Consider the following 19133-nt stretch of genomic DNA (forward strand, 5'->3'; position numbering starts at 1 on the left):
AGCTTCCTGTCTCCAGAGTGTCCAATCCATTAATAATTTTATACATGTCAATCAGATACCCTCTCATCCTTCTAAACTCAAGTGTATACAAGCCCAGTCGCTCCAATCTCTCACCATATGATAGTCCCGCCATTCTGGGAATTGACCTCGTGAACCTACACTGCACTCCCTCAATAGCCAGAATGTCCTTCCTCAAATTTGGAGACCAAAACTGCACACAATACTCCAGGTGCGGTCTCACCAGGGCCCTGTACAGCTGCAGAAGGACCTCTTTGCTCCTATACTCAATTCTTCTTGTTATGAAGGCCAGCATGCCATTAGCTTTCTTCACTGCCTGCCGTACCTGCATGCTTGCTTTCATTGACTGAAGTATAAGAACACCTGGACTGATGTACACCTAGAACACCTTTACCTAACTTGACTCCATTTAGATAGTAATCTGCCTTCCTATTCTTGCCACCAAAGTGGATAGTCACACATTTATCCACATTAAACTGCATCTGCCATGCATCAGTCCACTCATCTAGCCTGTCCAAGTCACCCTGTATTCTCATAACATCCTCCTCACATTTCACCCTGCCACCCAGCTTTGTGTCATCAACACATTTGCTAATATTACTTTCAAAGCCTTCATCTATATCATTGATGCATATTGTAAACAGCTGCGGTCCCAGCACCGAACCTTGTGGTACCGCACTAGTTACCGCCTGCTATTCCGAAAGGGACCCGTTTATCACTATTCTTTGCTTCCTGTCAGTCAGCCAATTTTCAATCCAAGTCAAAACCTTGGCCCCAATACCATGTGCTCTAATTTTGCTCACTAACAACACGGGCTATGAAGTGTGAAGTGTGGCCAAATTGAGTCAAGATTAGAGTAGTGCTGGAAAAGCACAGCAGGTCAGGCAGCATCTGAGGAGCAGGGAAATCAACATTTAAGGCAAAAGCCCTTCATCATGGTTTTTACCCAAAACGTCCTCAGATGCTGCCTGACCTGTGCTTTTCCAGCACTACTCTAATCTCACTCAATTTGGCCACACTTCACACTTCATAGCAAGTGTTGTTCAGGGCCTGGGAAGATTCCACCCTCTCTTCTTCTCTTCTCAAAAGCCAGACTTGCTGAGGTTTTCCAGCATTTTCAGTTTTTATTTCCAATTTTCATCATTCACAGTATTCTGCTCTTCCTTATCCATTTTAGCATGTAAGGTGTATGACAGCGTTTTACACTGAACAATGTAACATTGAGTATTTCAGTCAATAATTTGGATGTTATTAGTGAGTATTACAGTGAGCAGTGTAAGATGCATTAGAGAATGTTGGATAAGATCCATTAAAGAATGTTACAGTGAGTAATGTCGGATATATTAGAGAGTGCTACTGAAGTGTACAATAAATATATTGTAGATTTTATAGTGAGCATTGTAGTACATGAGAGCATGCAGTAATCAGTATACAGGACAGTCTTGGTTATTCAAACGTCAATTATCCGAATTTCAGATTATCCGAACAAGACCTCAAGGTCCTGTAAAAACATTATCCATGATCCGAGCAAAATACTCCCCGCCTCTCTCATTCGGATAATCGAGGTTGTTCTGTATTAGAGATTTAAGTGGGCAGTGTAAGGCTTATTAGAGAAAACTACAGCAAGGATGCAAGATACACTAGGCTGTGTTACAATGAGCATCAGCAGTAATGCAAACATTTAGTGCCCCATCCGTAATTGTCCTGAAGATGGTGGCGGCTGCCTTTTAAGCTGCCATAGTACCTGGGCTCTAGGCACAACCATTGTGTTGCTAATGGGAGTTAGTTTAGGTTTTTGACCCACTGGGTACGAAGAATCAATGATATTACTCCAGGTTAGAAAGGTGTCTGGGTGAGAAGGAGACTTACAGGTGGCAATGGTCCTATGTATCCGCTGTCCCTGTCCTAAGCCTAAACCTTCAAGGTATAAAGAATAGGGAGATTGGGAAGTATTATCAAAGAACAAGTTGCTGCACTGGATGATTGTAGATGGTACACACTACTGCTGCCATGCATCCAGTAGTGGAGGAAATTCACCACATGGACTTATATATGTATAAGTGAGAGGAAAAGTGTGCGCGTGGAGGAGTGGTGGGGCGAAGTGAGTGTGTGCGAGAAGTTGTGTGCATGTGTACTTGTGGGGTCAGCTGTCATGTGACATGAACCCATGATCCCGGATGGCCTCAACCAGGATCTTGGGTTCTTGTTACACTACAGGTGACCCCATAAGTACAAATACAGACATACTCTCAAACATGATCACACTCACATACTCCCTCTCTCATACACATGCTGTCTCTCACACACACACACACCATCTCATAGGCATATACTCTCTCACTTGCACACAAACTCTATCAAGGATATAGACACATATGCTCACACACACTCTTTCCCTCTCCCTCACACGCATACACACATATGCACATACACATGTAAGTCTATGGGGTGAATGAGCATTTGCAGATTTGTATTTGCAGATACATTATATTTTGTTCAAAAAGCACCTAATCTGGAGACAGTCAGTCAATGTGATATTTTATAAATTCCTACTTTGGAAATAGAACCAATCTGACTCAAGGTTGGGATACAGACAGATTCTAACCTCACACCTTTAATGCATTGTCTGAACTGAGTGTCACTTTTTTCTATATACTGATAAAACCTTAAGTTATCTTGGGCTGTGACTTGAAAGAAATTCTCTGATTTACATATTAATCAACTGAAACCTGCACTCTCATTCTAAGTGACTAAAGACTTAACAATCTAGGTTTGTTCAATACGTTGCATCAGTTGTATGACACTTTGATTTTTACTATGACCCTGCCCCACTCGCTACCTGATAAAGGAGCAATGTGCCGAAAGCTTTTACTTTCGAATAAACCTGTTGGACTATATCCTGGTGTTGTGTGATTTTTAATTTGTCCACCCCAGTCCAACACCGACACCTCCACATCCTGATAACAGAAAGTTAAATGACTTTGGAGAAAGGTTTCGGGTGGATCAGAGATGTTGTTTATGGCCCTCTGTTGATGAAAATCTTCAATTTGAAAAGACAATGGGGCCTCTGTTTCTGGCCTTGATTTTCTGTATCCACACACTTAGGTGGTCAGAAGGAAGAAAAATTGTGAGCATGGTCTGAGAGTGTTACGAAGAAGGACAAGGGTCTTTCAGTATTAGAGTGATCAGCACAAGATATATCAGAGAGTGTAGTAGTGATCCGAGCAGGGTATGTCAGAGAGTGCTGCAGTAAGCATGTATGATGTCTAACAGTGTGTTGATGGGATGATTCAGATCACATCAGGCAGTAACACAGAGAGGGGTGTGTGACATTCAGTGAACTGAGCAGTTGGTGCATTTTTAAACAAAGCACACTAGCTGGAAGTGGAGACTCTTGTGTTATGACTCCTGTGTTATAGATTTTATGAGTTCTGTCTAGATCTTTTAATATACCTCTACAAATATAATATCACTGATTATATATTATTCATGAACTATTTTTAGCACCAGAGGACTTAGCAGCTCTTATTCGAGCTATTTATGGCTGTGCTTAGTGTCATTATGCACAATATAAAGGAAGTCTTCGCTTGGTAGCAGTTATTTACTGTAATATCTTGAGTAGATCCTCTCAATCTGCCATTTCTCATTAGAAACATGCTCAGGTTTTGACATCTAACAGATGTAAAGTAGTTTGTGATTTTGGTGGGTTCAAAGGACAACAGGCTGCTGACATAAGCATTTATCCATGATCAACAATGGTATAATTTTTAAGACGGTGATCTCCTTCACTCAAAATCACTTTCAATATGAGAATTCATTTCTTAACAACGAATAATCGCAAGGCTGTCCAAAATGATTTCAACAAAGACAACTGAACCTGCAGAATGCATATTCAGGACTGTTCGCAAAACTTTCTTTTGCAGTCGTAGGACTCAGTTGGCTGGTTAGCTCAGTTGGCTGGATGGCTGGTTTGTAACACAGCGTGCATTCTATTCCTGCACTGGCTTAGGTTACAATGAAGGACTCTCCTTCTCAATCTCTCCCCTCACCTGAGACATGTTGACCCTCACGTTAAACCACCACCAGCGCCTCTCCCTCTCTAATGAGAGAGCAGTCCTCTGGTCTAGTAAGTGCATAACAAACTTATGCTTGCCTTTATTAGCCCTGGGAAAATTGAACAATTTCTATTTTGCTGACGCCAGGTTAATGTCACCATTTTTGTTTCTTTGCACTAGACATATCGTTCTGTTCACTGTCATCGGTCATATCCAATAGGCAACCTCATTCATCATGCTCTGGAGTGCGCTTTCTGTGGTCCGATAAGCAATAGTATTCCTGAGTGATGTGCGCAGCCCACCTTTGTTTTGTAGACTGGCTACTGATGCCACGTCATCATTTCAATTTTAGAAGACTCACTAAAAGCATGGAATGGAGATGATACACAACTTCTGCGAATAATTAACTCTACACAGAATAAAGAAATGTAGGTCTCACAGTGAGAAATGCTAAATTGTTAAACTCTCCTGCAGTGAAGGCAATAAATATGCAGCTTACAAAACCTCTGACTCCCCTCCCCACACTAAGCTCCTCAAACTAGCTCTCACACACCCATTCAGAACATAACAAATACAGCAACACCAACTTCTATTTACGTAGCACCTTTCATGTACTTCACAGGAGCATTACAAAGTAAGTCTGACACCAAATCACTTCAGGAGATATTAGTGTAGATGAACAAAGCTATGTTTAAGAAGCTCTGACAGAGGAAAGTGAGGATGAGGATTATTGCATTGAGTCTTAGGTAGGGAATACTAGATGTAAGGGCCTCAGCAGCTGAAGGCAGGACAACATGAATTATATCAGGGATTCTTCAGAGGTCAATAGTAGAGAGCACAAATATCCTGGAGGGTTGTGAGGTTGGAGGTAATTACAGAGATAAGGAGAGGCAAAAGTCACTGTGGTTTCTGAATGGAAAAATTTAAACCAAAGCATTGCTTAAACAGAAGTCAGTGTAGATCAATGAGAACAGTGTAATATCAGAATGGGTCAGAACTGAATTAGGACAAGGTCTGCAGAGTTTTACATAGTCTCAAGATTAAAGCAGTGGATTTGGGAGGGAACAGTACATTGAAGGGCAGTGGTGAAGAATGGGGGTTTGGCTGGAGCTAGAGGTACCTCTTGTCACCCAGCAGCCATCCACTGTGAAGGTGTGGAGGCATTCAGAACTAAGGCAGCTGAGGATGGCAGAGGATAACAGCATCATGACAGCTCCCTGGAAACTTTGCAGGATCCTCTTATGGTGGTTGCATACCAGCTGCAAGTCAAAGCAATTAGCAAATAGACTTGGCCAGTGCACAGGGACCTTGATCACCAAATGGATCCAGTCATTCAACACCCTAAACCTGAGGAAATCCAGTCTTCAAAACAAAGCCTTCAGTTTTCCAGGCTTGACTGGCTGCATCCTTTTTGACTTGATGGGATGTTCTTCATTACAAAGCATTTGTGGCCCGGCTAATACAGCTGTGGGCTCCTGAATGTCCACCACTTGGAGTAGTACAGCAGGCAGCTCGCTAACACATTCTCCTGGACAATTAGGGATGGGCAATAAATGATGCTCATATCCCATGAATGAATTTAAAAATAAAAGTTGTCTTCCACGAGGGCGCACACATTAGCGAATATCTGACCAACAAAATCTCCAAGATAACTGCTGCAAGAAGTTGCTTTCCTCAGCATTCGCCTCACCCTGTGACTGGCCCATTCACTGTCAGCTCTCCCTTTATACTATTACACCTCTAATGCTTATTGAAAATTTACCCACTTTTCTGAAATAGTCTGAATTACTGTGGTAAGGAGTAATCATTTTTAAATTCAGTCTTTAGCTAGCAAAACAGAGAGAAGTGAGGAAAAAATGACAACTAGTCATCAAAATCTATCAGAAAAGCAGTTGTAAAATGTCTAAATGGGTTCCAATCCATATCTAACGACACAGAAAATGTAAACAGAACTCACTCAGAAAGAAGGTGTCCCTGGGATCTGGTTTGAGCATATCAGCCGCATGTAACTCTCGGCGTACTATCTTGTTACCTCCAGCATGACTTGCATGGGTTTGTGGGATATGATCAACACTGTTCATCTTCAATGACGATTCATCTATGATTAAAAAATGAATTTGCACACTCAGTATGCACAGCTGGAAAAACAATATAGTATTAAGGACATGGGAAGCAGAAGTTATCAGCAATTAGCAAACACATAATTGTGCTGCAGACTTGTCAATCATAAAGAAATATTTCATTTTAATTTGATCTGATTTATTATTGCCACATGTACCAAGATTCAGTGAAAAGTGTTGTATTGCATGCTAACCAGACAATCATATCTTACATAAGTACATCAGGGCAATAGAACAGAATGCAGAACATAATATTACAGCTACAGAGAAAGTGCAGAGAGAGGTCAACTCTGACATATGAGAGGTCCAGTGAGGAAGGAGCTGTTCTTGAATCTGTTGGTATATGTTTGCAAACTTTTGTATCTTTTTATTGTGGAAGGTGGCGGACAGAGTATAACCAGGGTGGGAGGGGTGTTTGATTATGTTGGTTGCTTTCCCAAAGCAGCGGGAGGTGTAGATGGAGTCAATGGAAGGAGGTTTGGTTTTTGTAATGGACTTGGCTGCATTCACAACTTTCTGTAGCTTCTTGTGGTCTTGGGCAGAGCAGTTGCCAGACCAAGCTGTGATGCACCCGGATATTATGCTTTCTATGGTGCATCTATAAAAATTGGTAAGAGTCTTTGCGGACATGCTGAATTTCCTGAGCCTTCTGAGGAAGTCGAGGGGTTGGTGTGCTTTCTTGACTGTACCATCGACATGGATGGACCAGGATAGACCGTTGGTGATATTTACTCCTAGGAGCTTGAAGCTCTTGACCATCTCCACCTCAGCACCATTGATACAGACAGGAGTGTGTCCTGCCCTCCTTCCTGCTTCCTGAAGTCGATGACCAGCTCCTTTGGTTTGCTGACATTGAGGGAGAAATTGGTCTTTGCACCAGACCACAAAGCAGTCTAGCTCCTTCCTGTACTCGGGTCTCCTCGCTGCTTCAGATCCGACCCACTATGGCGATGTCATCAGCAAATTTGTAAATGGAGTTAGAATTGGATTTGCTCATACAGCTGTGAGTACATAAGGAGTACAGTAAACATAAATTTGTCCTTTTGAGTACCTGCCATACATAGAGAAAGATCAAAGCTGTTTGCTATCATTTAAGGGTCTCTGTTTAAGTTGTGAATAGAAAGCAGAAATCATCAGCAGTATTTTGTTCAGAGGCTCAGTGAAGATGTTACCTAATATGCTGATGAAACGTCTGAAAATGAACCTTCCAGCTCAGCGAGCAAACCTACATCCAGTTCTGATCAGTGCTTAATTCTCTTTTCTCTTCTTTCCCGCTGGCAAGGATAGTGAGGTGTAGTTCCACAGGCTTCTGCAGTTCTTTGTGAAATGGGTCAACAGCATCATGACTTGCTCACACCCAATACTAATGCAGGAGGGCACCCCAACACACTCGATTCTCTGATCATTCAAAGCAAAACTGAGAGTGACTGAGAAGTTATCAGGTGAGGGAATGGTGACTTCTATTCTGGTCAAAATGACAGGCATTCATTGTGGCGATTGGCTGTTGTTTGGTGATTGGGATAGGTAGGTTTTGGATGGTAAAGAAATTTTAATTTTTATTCACTCACCAAACAACCAGTCTGGTTTACTGATGTACATTTCAAATGATGTCAATGTGTAGTAGTTGGAGGTTCAGAGCAGGCTGAAGGAATGAGAGTGCTTCAAGGAGGGTGGTGAACATGCTGCAGACATGCTGACTGCCGGTGGTAAAGCATGGTTTGGCAGGAGATGTGTTGGTGTAAGCTGTGATTGAGATGGTCAGGTTGAAGTAGTTGGTGATCCTGGAAAGCCAGAGATTGAGGAGCTGGAGAGTTCACTACATTACTAGGTGTCTTGCAGGATAGCTAGCTTGGACCAGAGCAAATACTCTTGCTACATCAGGCTCACAAACAATGCTCTAAAAAGTTTACCCTACTGATCCCATACTCCTCACATCCTTTTACCTGCTTGACTTCCTAATTAAGGCCAGGAAATTCTGGACAACATCAGTTAAATATAAATAGCGTGCTGAAGTGAAGAAACACAGCCCTCTTTGGATTTTTTCTTGGTGATCAACACACCATATAATGATCAACTGGTAAACTCAGTTAAAACTGGAGGTGGGCTGATTCAATTACCAATTTTTCATTTGATGTTTTAAAAATGTTAACTTATCCCACAATCCAAACCCTTCGGTTTCTGTGGTAAAAATTACTTACCTTGGTTTTACAGCCCATGGACTAAGTATTTTGCCCCCCTGAGATTGTCCAGCCCCAGTGTAGAATTGAGACTGAAAGTTGGTGTCTTAATGGCTGCGCATCACATCATGCCATTCATTTTTATTTAGTTTACCATTGATAGAGAGTTTGATTGGCTTTTAGCGACAGCAAAAAATGGGGTGCAACAGGAAAGCATCTATCAGGGCTTTTTACTGAATTAATTAACAGATTATATTATTAACAGATGTAATGATGGACAGCACTTGAAATGTAATCTTTGGACATATGCTGAGACTGGGAAATGTTACTTTATGCCGGAGTTGCATTTATAACTGTGTTGAAATGTCAGCCTAGCTGTTGCCTGAGCTGCAGCCAGAGAGACACAATGTGAGAGATTATATTTCCTGTTGGGACAGGGACTAACTCATTTCTAAAGCAGAAACAGAATCCTCTCACGTACCTCCAAAAGTCTTTAACTTGGATTTCCTCATTTACCAGTGATAGGCCCATTATTCAATCAAGTGCAATGATATAAAATTTGACACAAATAAAACACAATACAATCCATGGTTTTAACTGTACATCTTTGCATGTAGTCGAGAATGTGGTGCTGAAAAAGCACAGCAGGTCAGGCAGCATCCGAGGAGCAGGCGAATCAGGATTCCTGATGAAGGGCTTATGCCCGAAACGTCAATTCTCCTGCTCCTCGGATGCTGCCTGACCTGCTGTACTTTTCCAGCACCACTCTAATCTTGACTCTGATCTCCAGCATCTGCAGGCCTCACTTTCTCCATCTTTACATGTACCATGATTTAACACAATATGTGCAGTCAAAACCATCAAAGAATAAAATTCCTGTTTCTGTAAGTATAAAATAATAGTAAAAACATCAACTAATCATCCGGTAGACAAAAAAATACTGATTTGAAAAGATATAACACATATGCATAAAGCAGTAAAAAGCACTGACAACACACAATTAGTCCTATCCAATTAATGTGATCCAATAAAAAAAGCATATTGATGTCAGGGGTCGGTTAGCTCAGTTGGCTGGACAGCTGGTTTTACCATTAGTGTAAGATACTCAGCTCAATGTGACTGATGTGTAAATTTTAAACAGAATTCAGAAAAATGATATATTCCAAAACATCAGACGGTGAAGGGGAGAACTGGAGCCAATCTTTACATTCTTTTATAAGCATTTTATTTGCAGAGATAAACACACCCGTGCACTGCTTAACAAAACAACCACACTTCCAGTCTATTTGTATTTATAGGAGCACTCAGGCATCTTCAGTGAATGCTCATCACTTGCACATAATGAAACAAAATTAACGAATAATAATCAGATTTTCTTGTCCATCTTTAGTTCAAGACAACAATATATTAAACCAATTATCAAAACAAAGAGCTCCATATTTAGTACAAAATATTCTTTTGTGAGATGTCCTTCCTCTTGCAACAATTTCTTCATACATGCATTCCCTGTTGCAAAAACCACCTGTCAGTGCATGACTTGCACCCTCTCAGATCATATTAGAAATTTTGGGGAGGAATGTGGGCAACAGAGAGATGTGTAGCACATTAGGCAAGGCCCATTTTGGAGGAGATCATCTCACTCTGTCTTCTATACTTTTGACAAGTGGGGTGGTAAGATTCTCGTTAGGCAGGGAATTAATGCTTGTTAAACACAACTCGCCTCATTGGTATTCACAATCCCATTTTTCCAAACTCACCAAATGAGGTGGACGGTGGGAGAATTCAAGTCACAGGTAAGTATAGAATCCCTAGTGTGTGGAAGCAGGCCATTTGGCCCATCATGTCCACAGTGACCCTCCAAAGAGCATCCCACCCAGAACCACCCACCTACCCTATTCCTGTAACCCTGCATTTCCCATGGCCAATCCACCTAACCTACACATCACTGGACACAATGGGTAGTTTAGCATGACCAATCCACCTAACCTACACATACTGGACACAATAGGTAGCTTAGCATGCCCAATCCAAGTAACATACACATCACCGGACACAATGGGTAGTTTAGCATGGCCAATCCACCTAATCTGCACATCTTTGGACTGTGAGAGGAAACTGGAGCACCCAGAAAACATTGGTAGAATGTGCAAACTCTACATAGACAGTCACCCAGGAATTGAACCCAGGTTGCTGGCAGCAGTGCTAACCACTGAGCAATTGTGCCAATCAGTTAAGGAAACAGTTCACTGTTTGCTCCAAATACTTCCATGCTGCCTCTGACCAAACTGCAGCCCAGGGCACAACCCATGGGCACCAACCATCCCCCATGAACATCAGCACACACCATCTGTCAGCCCATTTCCTGTACTCCTGCTATTCACTGACAGTGTGACATGGAAGCATACCCTTGCATTGCAGGGAGCATCAGCAGTCTGCACTGAAAGGGTGCAGCAGAAGTACCTTGCACACAAGGAGAAGCCCTCAGTTCACCCCCGGACTTGGCTGCATTTCAGACATGCTCGCTTGCTCTTTCAGAGCTTGCTCACGAAGCACCTACCAGATTGCTTGCAGAATTCCTGCCTTGTCTTGTCACGTCAATTAGCACAGTCACACAACCAGGCAGGTAACCTTGTTGCTCTCCTTGGCTTAGACGGTTTGCATCCTGTTATGTGACAGTGTGCTATGTCAACCTCACACCTCCTCCATTTGCCAACTACGTACACAGCAAAGACAGCTTGTGCAAACTGTCAGTGATCAGGAGCACCCTGGCTTCGAGAAGCAGGAGCGGGCAGTGAATGACCAACCCAGACATGGTCACCTTGTACGGCAGGGTTTGGCTGGGAAACCTAGGCGGGTGGAGGTGGATGTCAGCCTTGGTGGAAGTGTGAACCCTATGGGGTTGACAGGTACATGCTGCTAGGAAGAGGAATGTAGATATTTGGGGAGCTCACCCTCAGGGTCAGCTGGGAGCTGGGAGCTGCTGGGGGCTGGTGGGAATCGCTGACTGTTGCCTTCCATGATGCTAGAAATTGAAAGTGCACAGTGAGTCGGGGGGGGGGGGTGTTAAGAAAATGGCTGTGACAATTCTCAGAGTGGGTGGGGTGTGGGGTGAGTGCCTCGGTGGGAGGATGGCTGCAACACACACCTTTCATTGGGCTTTTAAAGGGGTCATGCAGAAGTCACAGGCAATCCCCATAGGTTCCAATCCTACTCCCTGGCAGTGTGACAGCATTGGCACCTCCCTGGCACAGCCACTGCTGGTGAACTCTTTGGCCACTACACCCAAGCACACAGAGGGAGCTAGACACGAGGGATCATTACCCAGGAGGGTCCAAGGTGTTAGTAGCACACAGTGTTGTGTGGACGCATTGTTTGCCGGCTGTTGTAATCTGCTCTCGGTGCAAACCTCAATCTCTGAAGTCTCTTTGTGGCCATGAACTGCTGCTGGATGGGGTGAGAATGGAATTAAGTGCCTGGCCAGAGAGACTCACAAGCAGATCAATGGAAGTTGATCTGACACGGCACAGTGGCTCAGTGGCTAGCCCTGCTGCCTCACAGTGCCAGGTACCTGGGTTTGATTCCAGCCTCGGTCGACTGTCTGTGTGAGTTTGCACATTCTCCCTGCGTCTGCGTGGGTTTCCTCCGGTTTTCTCCCACAGTCCAGGGATGTGGAGATTAGGTGGATTGGCCACGCTAAATTGCCCATAGTGTTCAGGGACGTGCAAGTGAGGTGGGTTAGCTGTGGGAAATGGAGCATGACAGGGGGCGAGTCTGGGTGGGATGCTCTTCAGAGAGTTAGTATGGACTTGTTGGGCCAAATGGCCTGTTCCCATACGGTAGGACAAATCTTCAACGTGCGATGAACAAGAAAGCCTTCTTCACCCGTGTCACCAAATTACCCTCAACGAGTTTTCTTTTCTCTCCCCCTTACACTACATCTAAGTGCACTCCTGGTTCTGCAGCTGGCATTGATAGAGGCTTCTCTGGTGCAGAGGCCATTGACCATGGAGGTTTGGTTTGGTGACCCTGGGAGGGGGTGGCTTCTGAATGGACGAGCCAGGCATCCCCAGAAGCAAGTTGACCTTCCTCATTTTGGATTTCCAAAGGTCAGAGGTGGGAAGGCAGGGTGGAGTGTCCCGGGTGGCCAAGGGGCTTGTGTGTGGTTTCTCCTCTGACTGGGTTCCTCCTGGCACCATCCTGTCTCCTTGTGAGGAGGGAGGGGGGGGGGCACGTCTGGTCTAGGGTCAAGGGCTTCCCTTGTTGACATGCCAGTGGGTAGGGCAATGGAGTACGGGTGTTGGGTATCGCCAGCAGCTTAGGGTACTGGCCCAGGCTTCCAATGCCAGCCACCAACTTGTCAACGGAGCAGACAGACTGTTGTTTGATGTGTTGTGTTGATTCTCAGAAAGGAGGGCTTTTGCATTCCAAAGCTCCTTGCCGCTCCTCCTTGGGCATTTGCCTGAAAACACTCAGAGGTGAGAGCACAGGGGCATTTCATGCCCAGTGCCTGGTCTCTGGCAATCCTGTGAGTGCCAACGGTCTGGACTGTTTCTGCATTGGCCAGCTGTAGGTGAGTGGCAATGAGGCAGCACACCAGCTGTATACCCACACTCTCTAACTCAACAATTCCCACCGAAGGGTCAGGGTCGGAGCTGATGGGAGCTGCAGGGGGATCCCCTGACACCTCGGTAGTCTCGTCCTCAGTGGGCCAGGAGGGCGGTTCTTCCATGGCCTGCCATTTCTTCACAGGGTGTGATAGCAACGCTTGCAGAACCTGCTCGACAAATTCTGGCAGCCAGGGGTTAGAGGTGGTGTGCAATACTTAAGAGTGACAACGGGGTTTTAAAGGGGCAGTGAAAGTGCCAAGCAGGACAGTACTCACTCATTAGACATGAGTGTTTCTGCATGCCCTCAAGAACAGGCCCAGTCTTCTCCTGAGAGGACCAGGATTTTCCAGACCCAGGGCACAGGAAGCTGATGTCAGTAACCTCCACCACTTCCTGTGACCATACTGTGGCTTCACGATATATATTTTTTCCTTTTTTTTAATGAAGAGAGGTTGAAACAGAGGTCATGAGTGGTCTGTTCAAAGCCAATAAACTAAGCAGGCCTTGGGTTTTTTTATTAATTAAAAATGTTGAAACAATAAAAGCAGCATAAATGGGTGGAGTCAGGCTCCCACAGAACAAGGATTTTAGTTTAGCTTTCAGCAGTTACTGGGTTCTTCAGGCTGATTGTCGAAGCTGCTATATATTTCTCTCTGTTACAGCGAAAAAAGCTAGGGTTCTCTTCCTGCTGCCAGAATCGCATGTGAGACAATCTATTTTACTGACAGTGTCTTTGCCAAGGGTGTGTTTATGGGATGTTACTATATTGGAACAGTTGCTTTTTAACAGTTAAATAATCTATTGTTCTGTTAAGTTTTGCAGTAGGATTAAGTTATTCCAATGCTTCCATCTTTTGATTGCATTTTAACTGTATAGTAAAAATAAAGTGTGTTTTGCTTAAAGCCGAATAGTGTAACCAATCAAAATACATCTGGATCGTAGCACCTTACACCTGTCAGTTAGTAAGAAAAAGTTAGGGTGGAGGTTATCTCGATTTACTGAAAGGGGGTTTGATCTGGTCCAAATCCACAATCGTACAGGGTCCCTCTCTTGACACTGATATACAATGAAAAAAGGAGGTACAGTGATGGTGAAGGGAGTAAGATGACAGGTGGGTGCCACATTGGTTAGCACAGCTGCATGTGGGGCAAAGAGGTAAGGTGAAGTGGAGGACTAAGGAGGCAGCATTGAGGGCATGCAGAGCTATTGGCCTGGGAGGTTGAGTGGGGAGAGGGGCTGTTGGAACGTGTCTCAGGCAACATTGCGAGGGGTAGGGACTGACTCTCGGTGGAAGGTGTATGCAGTAGCAAAGATAGAGAGAATGTGACATGGCAGAGAGCAAGTATGGCATTTAGCAGAATGGAGGGCATTAGGCATTGTTGCAGCATTGTTGGCCATTCCACTACATCCTTGTGCTGGCACTGACTTGGGCAGTGGCCTTAGTCCAGGCTGCAGGATCTGGTGCTGTGGCCTCCTGTAGCAGTTTTCCAGAAACAGAAATCCTCTTCTCTGTACCACACCATCAACCAGAGCCTCAGGGTCCCTGTCAAAGAATCCCGATGTGTCATGTTGCAACTCTGTCCGTGACTAACCGGGTAGTTTAGGAATGCCAGCGCACGTCCTGGTGTACTGTGGCATTGTAAAGATAGCATGGGTGCAAAGGTATTTCAGCGATGATTGACTGAGCGGCAAGTTGTTCCGGGAGTGATGTGTGGTAAGATGGGGCAGAGAACGGACATGCAAGGTGCCATCAGACTGACCATTCACACTTATTTAAACAAGCTGTAGGCTTTCCTGCATGGCCCACCAAGATGTCACATCCTTCCAGGATACATTACCCAGGAAGACTCATGATAGTGTGTGGATGTGTCAGCTTTACTATGTGTGTCATAATCACTCGCACAATCTCTATCCAGTCCTTGATTTACCATATTCTTTTCCTTAGGGCTTTCATCACAAAACAGACTGGCATTGAGGTAAAAGATGTCTTGTTTACTTCTATCAGCTGCTCAGAGGACAAGAATTTGCAATTAAGTCCGATGATAAGGCAATGATTCTGAATGGCTTGATTGCCCATGTTTGACAATTACTGTCTTACCATCAGAGCCTTTGGCCAGACTAGAATTTGGCAGCCTTTTTATGATGCTCTCTTCTATAACATTTGCTACATCTGTTGAATTGAAATGGTCTTATACAATACCTCAGTGCTTTCAAACTTTTCTTCAACTTTTCGATCCCGATGGAAAGCTGCCCAATTGCACGCAATGATCAAATCTACAGAAAAATTGCAACAACTTCGAAAGCAGAAGTACCACACAGCACAGAAGGCTTCCTCGGACTTTGCTGTTTCACCAATTAAAGGGTCCATTCACACCAACGTTCTGGAGTGAATCATTAGCATGCAGCTCCGATGCCAGGGTTGGTAACTTGCAGTCTGAAGCTGCTCAACTGAAGTTTTATGCAGTCTTCCACTGGTCACATGATTTCTTCCACAGAGTCCACTGCGAGCAAAGAGCTTTCAGCAGCCATGGTCATGACCATGATGTTTCCACAGACGTCTGAACTAAAACGTTGGACAATTCCCCTCCATAATCAACCACTAACTCAGTTGGCATCCCACATTCAGTCACTATCCAGTTCTCTGTGAATTTTTAAATCCTTTTGAGCTACATATTACTGTAGAAAAGCTAAATCTGTTGTCAGGTCTTTGAAATGTAGACAGAATATATTTGCACCTTTGTCCCATATTGTAAACTCATTAAAATCACTCAAATGCTTGCCGGAGAAGATGGTGGCATCATCAGACACTATTTTACAGATTGGACAATTCTCATTGATCTACTTTATAAGCCTCATATACTTTTCATCCACGAAAACTGCATCGTTTTTTGCCATATTTGACCACTGACTATAAAGTTGAGTAAATTTTCCATGTAGCTTTAACAGAACTGTTTTTCTTTCTCTCGCACACATTCTTATTATCTGTGAAACATATGAGATTTTGTTAAGGGGATGCAATACCATCCTGACTGAGTAAACTCCAGATGAAAATGCTCTAAATCACGTTTCATTTGTACCTGTTTATTGATTTACTCAACAGCATAGACATCTCAGTGGAGACTACATCGATAAGTATTGTTAACACTTATAAAATGGCTTAGGTCAGGTGTTTTATCTGTGTGTTGTCATTGCCAAATCTAAAGCAGACAAATATTTATTCCTGAACCTTGCAATGACCGACAATGCTTAGACAATCAAGATAATATTGTAACTAATCAGTCCAATGTATGAAAGAAGTGGAAGCATTATTGAGTTGTGCACAATTCAAGGACTCTTTGATTAAAATAATCATCATAGCAATAAAACTCATTGTGATCAGTATAATAGTCGTTGCTATCGCCATCCTTTCCCTCAGACTGTCTTCAATATGCGATATTTGTAGGGGAGGACGAAATCAGTAAAATTTCTCTCCAACCCATTCACTTTAGTGATTGAAACTAACTGAAGACACCATCCTCACAGGAAGATGATGTTTGAAATTTGTTATGTATCAGATTAACTTCTCTCAGCTGAGCAAATCTTTGCAGTCTGATTCAGAAGCAATAGGTATATATGTTCAGCTGGTAATTTTAAAGAAATGTTAAAAGAATGGCTATGTTAAATTATTTAATTATCGAATGAATCACCCCAAAATGACCAATTTAAAGGCACAAACCTTAGTTGACTTGCAGCATGTTTGCCTCTGCAGTCGAAAACTGTAGCTTTAAGTCCCTCACCTGAGTCTAGAACATATGCAGCATTGAGGGATTGACATGGTGCATTCTGACAAGTGATTGGATGTAATGTTAAACTGAAGACCTGTCTGTTCTCTGGAGTGAACATAAAACAATTCCATGTGAAAAAGAGCAGGAGAGTTCTCCTGATGGTCTGGTCACTATTTACTGTAAACAACCAAACCGAAAACATTCTCCTTCACGCACATTGGCAAATATTTTCAGTGTGACATGAGAACTTTTAGATTAGTGAAAATGAAATAGCTACAAGGCCTGATCCTTTCACTACACAATTAATCAGTGACTGGGAAACATGTGGAGATCCACTGCTTTGATGGCTAACACATACTTATTCATGTGGAACCCTTCCCCATGAGGATTTATTGACTTCTTTTGATGTCTGTCCTATGACAGCTTAGGTGAAGGTCAGTCATCTAAATGATATTATCGAATTTGCCACCAGGTGGCAGCAACATGAAAAGCAAATAACATTAAAAATAACCATTAAACTCATACATATCAGATAATTACTGTTTCAGGCATAATAGCCATTGCAAATTTGAGTCGATATCTCTTGCAATGTGTATTTTGCTATTGTGCCAAGGGAAATTAAAAGCTTTGATGAGGGGTTTGGTGGGCAGGAGCATCCAAAGGATATACCTTACAAAGTAGTCAGTCGATCAAGTTCGGGTTAGCCTGGCAATGACACCAAAGGATGGCAAGCAACAGTACACTCTGGTTAACGGCAGGACTAGAAAGATTGCTTTAACTCACTTCATTTCAGAAACACTGCCGGCTAGGTGATACAATGGCTCAGTGGTTAGCACTGCTACCTCAGACCCCTTGGATGTCTGTCTGTGTGAAGATTGCACATTCTCCCCGTGTCTGCGCGAGTTTCCTCCAGTTTCCTCCCACAATCCAAAGATGTCCAGATTAGATGGACTGGCCATGCCAAACTGCCCATAGTGTCCAGGATGTGCTGGCTAGGAAGGTCAGCCAAGGGAAATGTGGGGTTACGGGAATGGGGTAGGGGGAAGGTCTGGTTGGGATGCTCTTTGGAGGTATGGTCACGATGGGCCAAATGGCCTGCTTTCACACTGCAGGGATTCTATGATTCTGATTTTCTGAACGTGTTTGCAAGGTACAATGAGAAAATCATCTACAATGGCCAAGTCTTTTGCCCAAGACCCTTACATGGAGTAGGTAACAGGTGCAGAGTAAACCTGATACAAAGAATGGATTTGGATGTCTAGCATATCAAGACAGGTAGATGACATTACAAGCTATCTTGTGCAAGTTTTTCACCGCACTGAAAGCTGATTCTGTCATATAGCTGATAGGAAACATCCCATACTGTCCACCTAACTATAGTTTGGATCTGTGCATAACCGTTGTTTAATGACTAACCCATGACAATCCTCCTTGTAGGCTGAGTATGATGGAGAATATTTTAGTTTTGTAAGAAATGAAGAAATGTGTTGTTTTTAAAGGGGTATATGAGAGGTCTAGGCAAGTATTAGGGAAATGCATCTTTACTTTTAATGCGGATTAAAAGTACTAACTTTAATGTAGAATTATTAAAGAAATGTTTAAAACAGTACTTTCAGTAAAAAACTAAGATTGCTGAAACATATAAGCGAGGCACTAAAAGATACATTGTTAAGATGTATGTTCAAGAATGGAATGTACCTATGAACAATGAAAGATGTTACAAAATAGAGGGGAACATGTCATCCTTATGTCAGCACATACAAGGGGGAAAATTGCCAACTTGGAAAGAAGGGGCAATTGGTGTGGAGTATAGATGAGCAGAGATGGATTGGTAAGAAAGATTGGTCAATGTAGGGATTGGGAGAGGTGACCTCACGTAACTCAAAAAGTATAACTGTGTAGTACTTTGAAATCTCTTCACTTCAGTTGCTTTCTGAGCAATTGGAGTCCTTACTTGCAAATTCGTAATAAAATTGTCTTGTTTCCAGTTTTGGTGGTCTCATCTAAATTTTATTGAATTTTGTTTCTAACAGATTTGGAGGCTCGTTCCGGGATCCCAAGCTCCGGTCGCTCGGCATTCTTGGAGAAACGGAGAAGGTGCTCCTCGCTGATTTCGGCAATCTCTAGTTTCCCTTTGTTGCCGAGACGGCTTTGGGCGAGCATGATCCGGACTGGGAGACCCTGGAAACAAGACGGGCAGACGCGGTGGGTTCGGTCGGGTGACTCTTGTGTGCACAAGACCCGGGTAAGAAAGGTCTTAAAAGATTTATCCGGGCGACCAGTGTAGGCAGCGGTATTTGCTGCCATTCGGATATATCCGGGGATCTGGGGAACCGGGGTGCTGCTGACTGGAATAGGCTAATCCAGTCAGCCAGGGTGGGTAGCCATTGAT

The 19133-nt window shown here is 43.4% G+C and overlaps 1 protein-coding gene across 5 annotated transcripts in view; it reads right to left on the minus strand.

The window, feature by feature from the left end:
• Positions 1 to 19133, minus strand: part of LOC122557945 (N-acetyl-beta-glucosaminyl-glycoprotein 4-beta-N-acetylgalactosaminyltransferase 1-like) — a 667804-nt gene that overhangs the window by 100101 nt on the left and 548570 nt on the right. For all 5 annotated transcript variants that reach the window (XM_043706193.1, XM_043706198.1, XM_043706197.1 and 2 more), the window contains exon 10: positions 6031 to 6171. In XM_043706193.1, the coding sequence (XP_043562128.1) occupies positions 6031 to 6171 (141 nt within the window). The remainder of the gene's footprint in view (positions 1 to 6030; positions 6172 to 19133) is intronic.

Source organism: Chiloscyllium plagiosum, chromosome 16, assembly GCF_004010195.1.
Source record: "Chiloscyllium plagiosum isolate BGI_BamShark_2017 chromosome 16, ASM401019v2, whole genome shotgun sequence".
In the NCBI taxonomy this organism is placed as follows: domain Eukaryota; kingdom Metazoa; phylum Chordata; class Chondrichthyes; order Orectolobiformes; family Hemiscylliidae; genus Chiloscyllium; species Chiloscyllium plagiosum.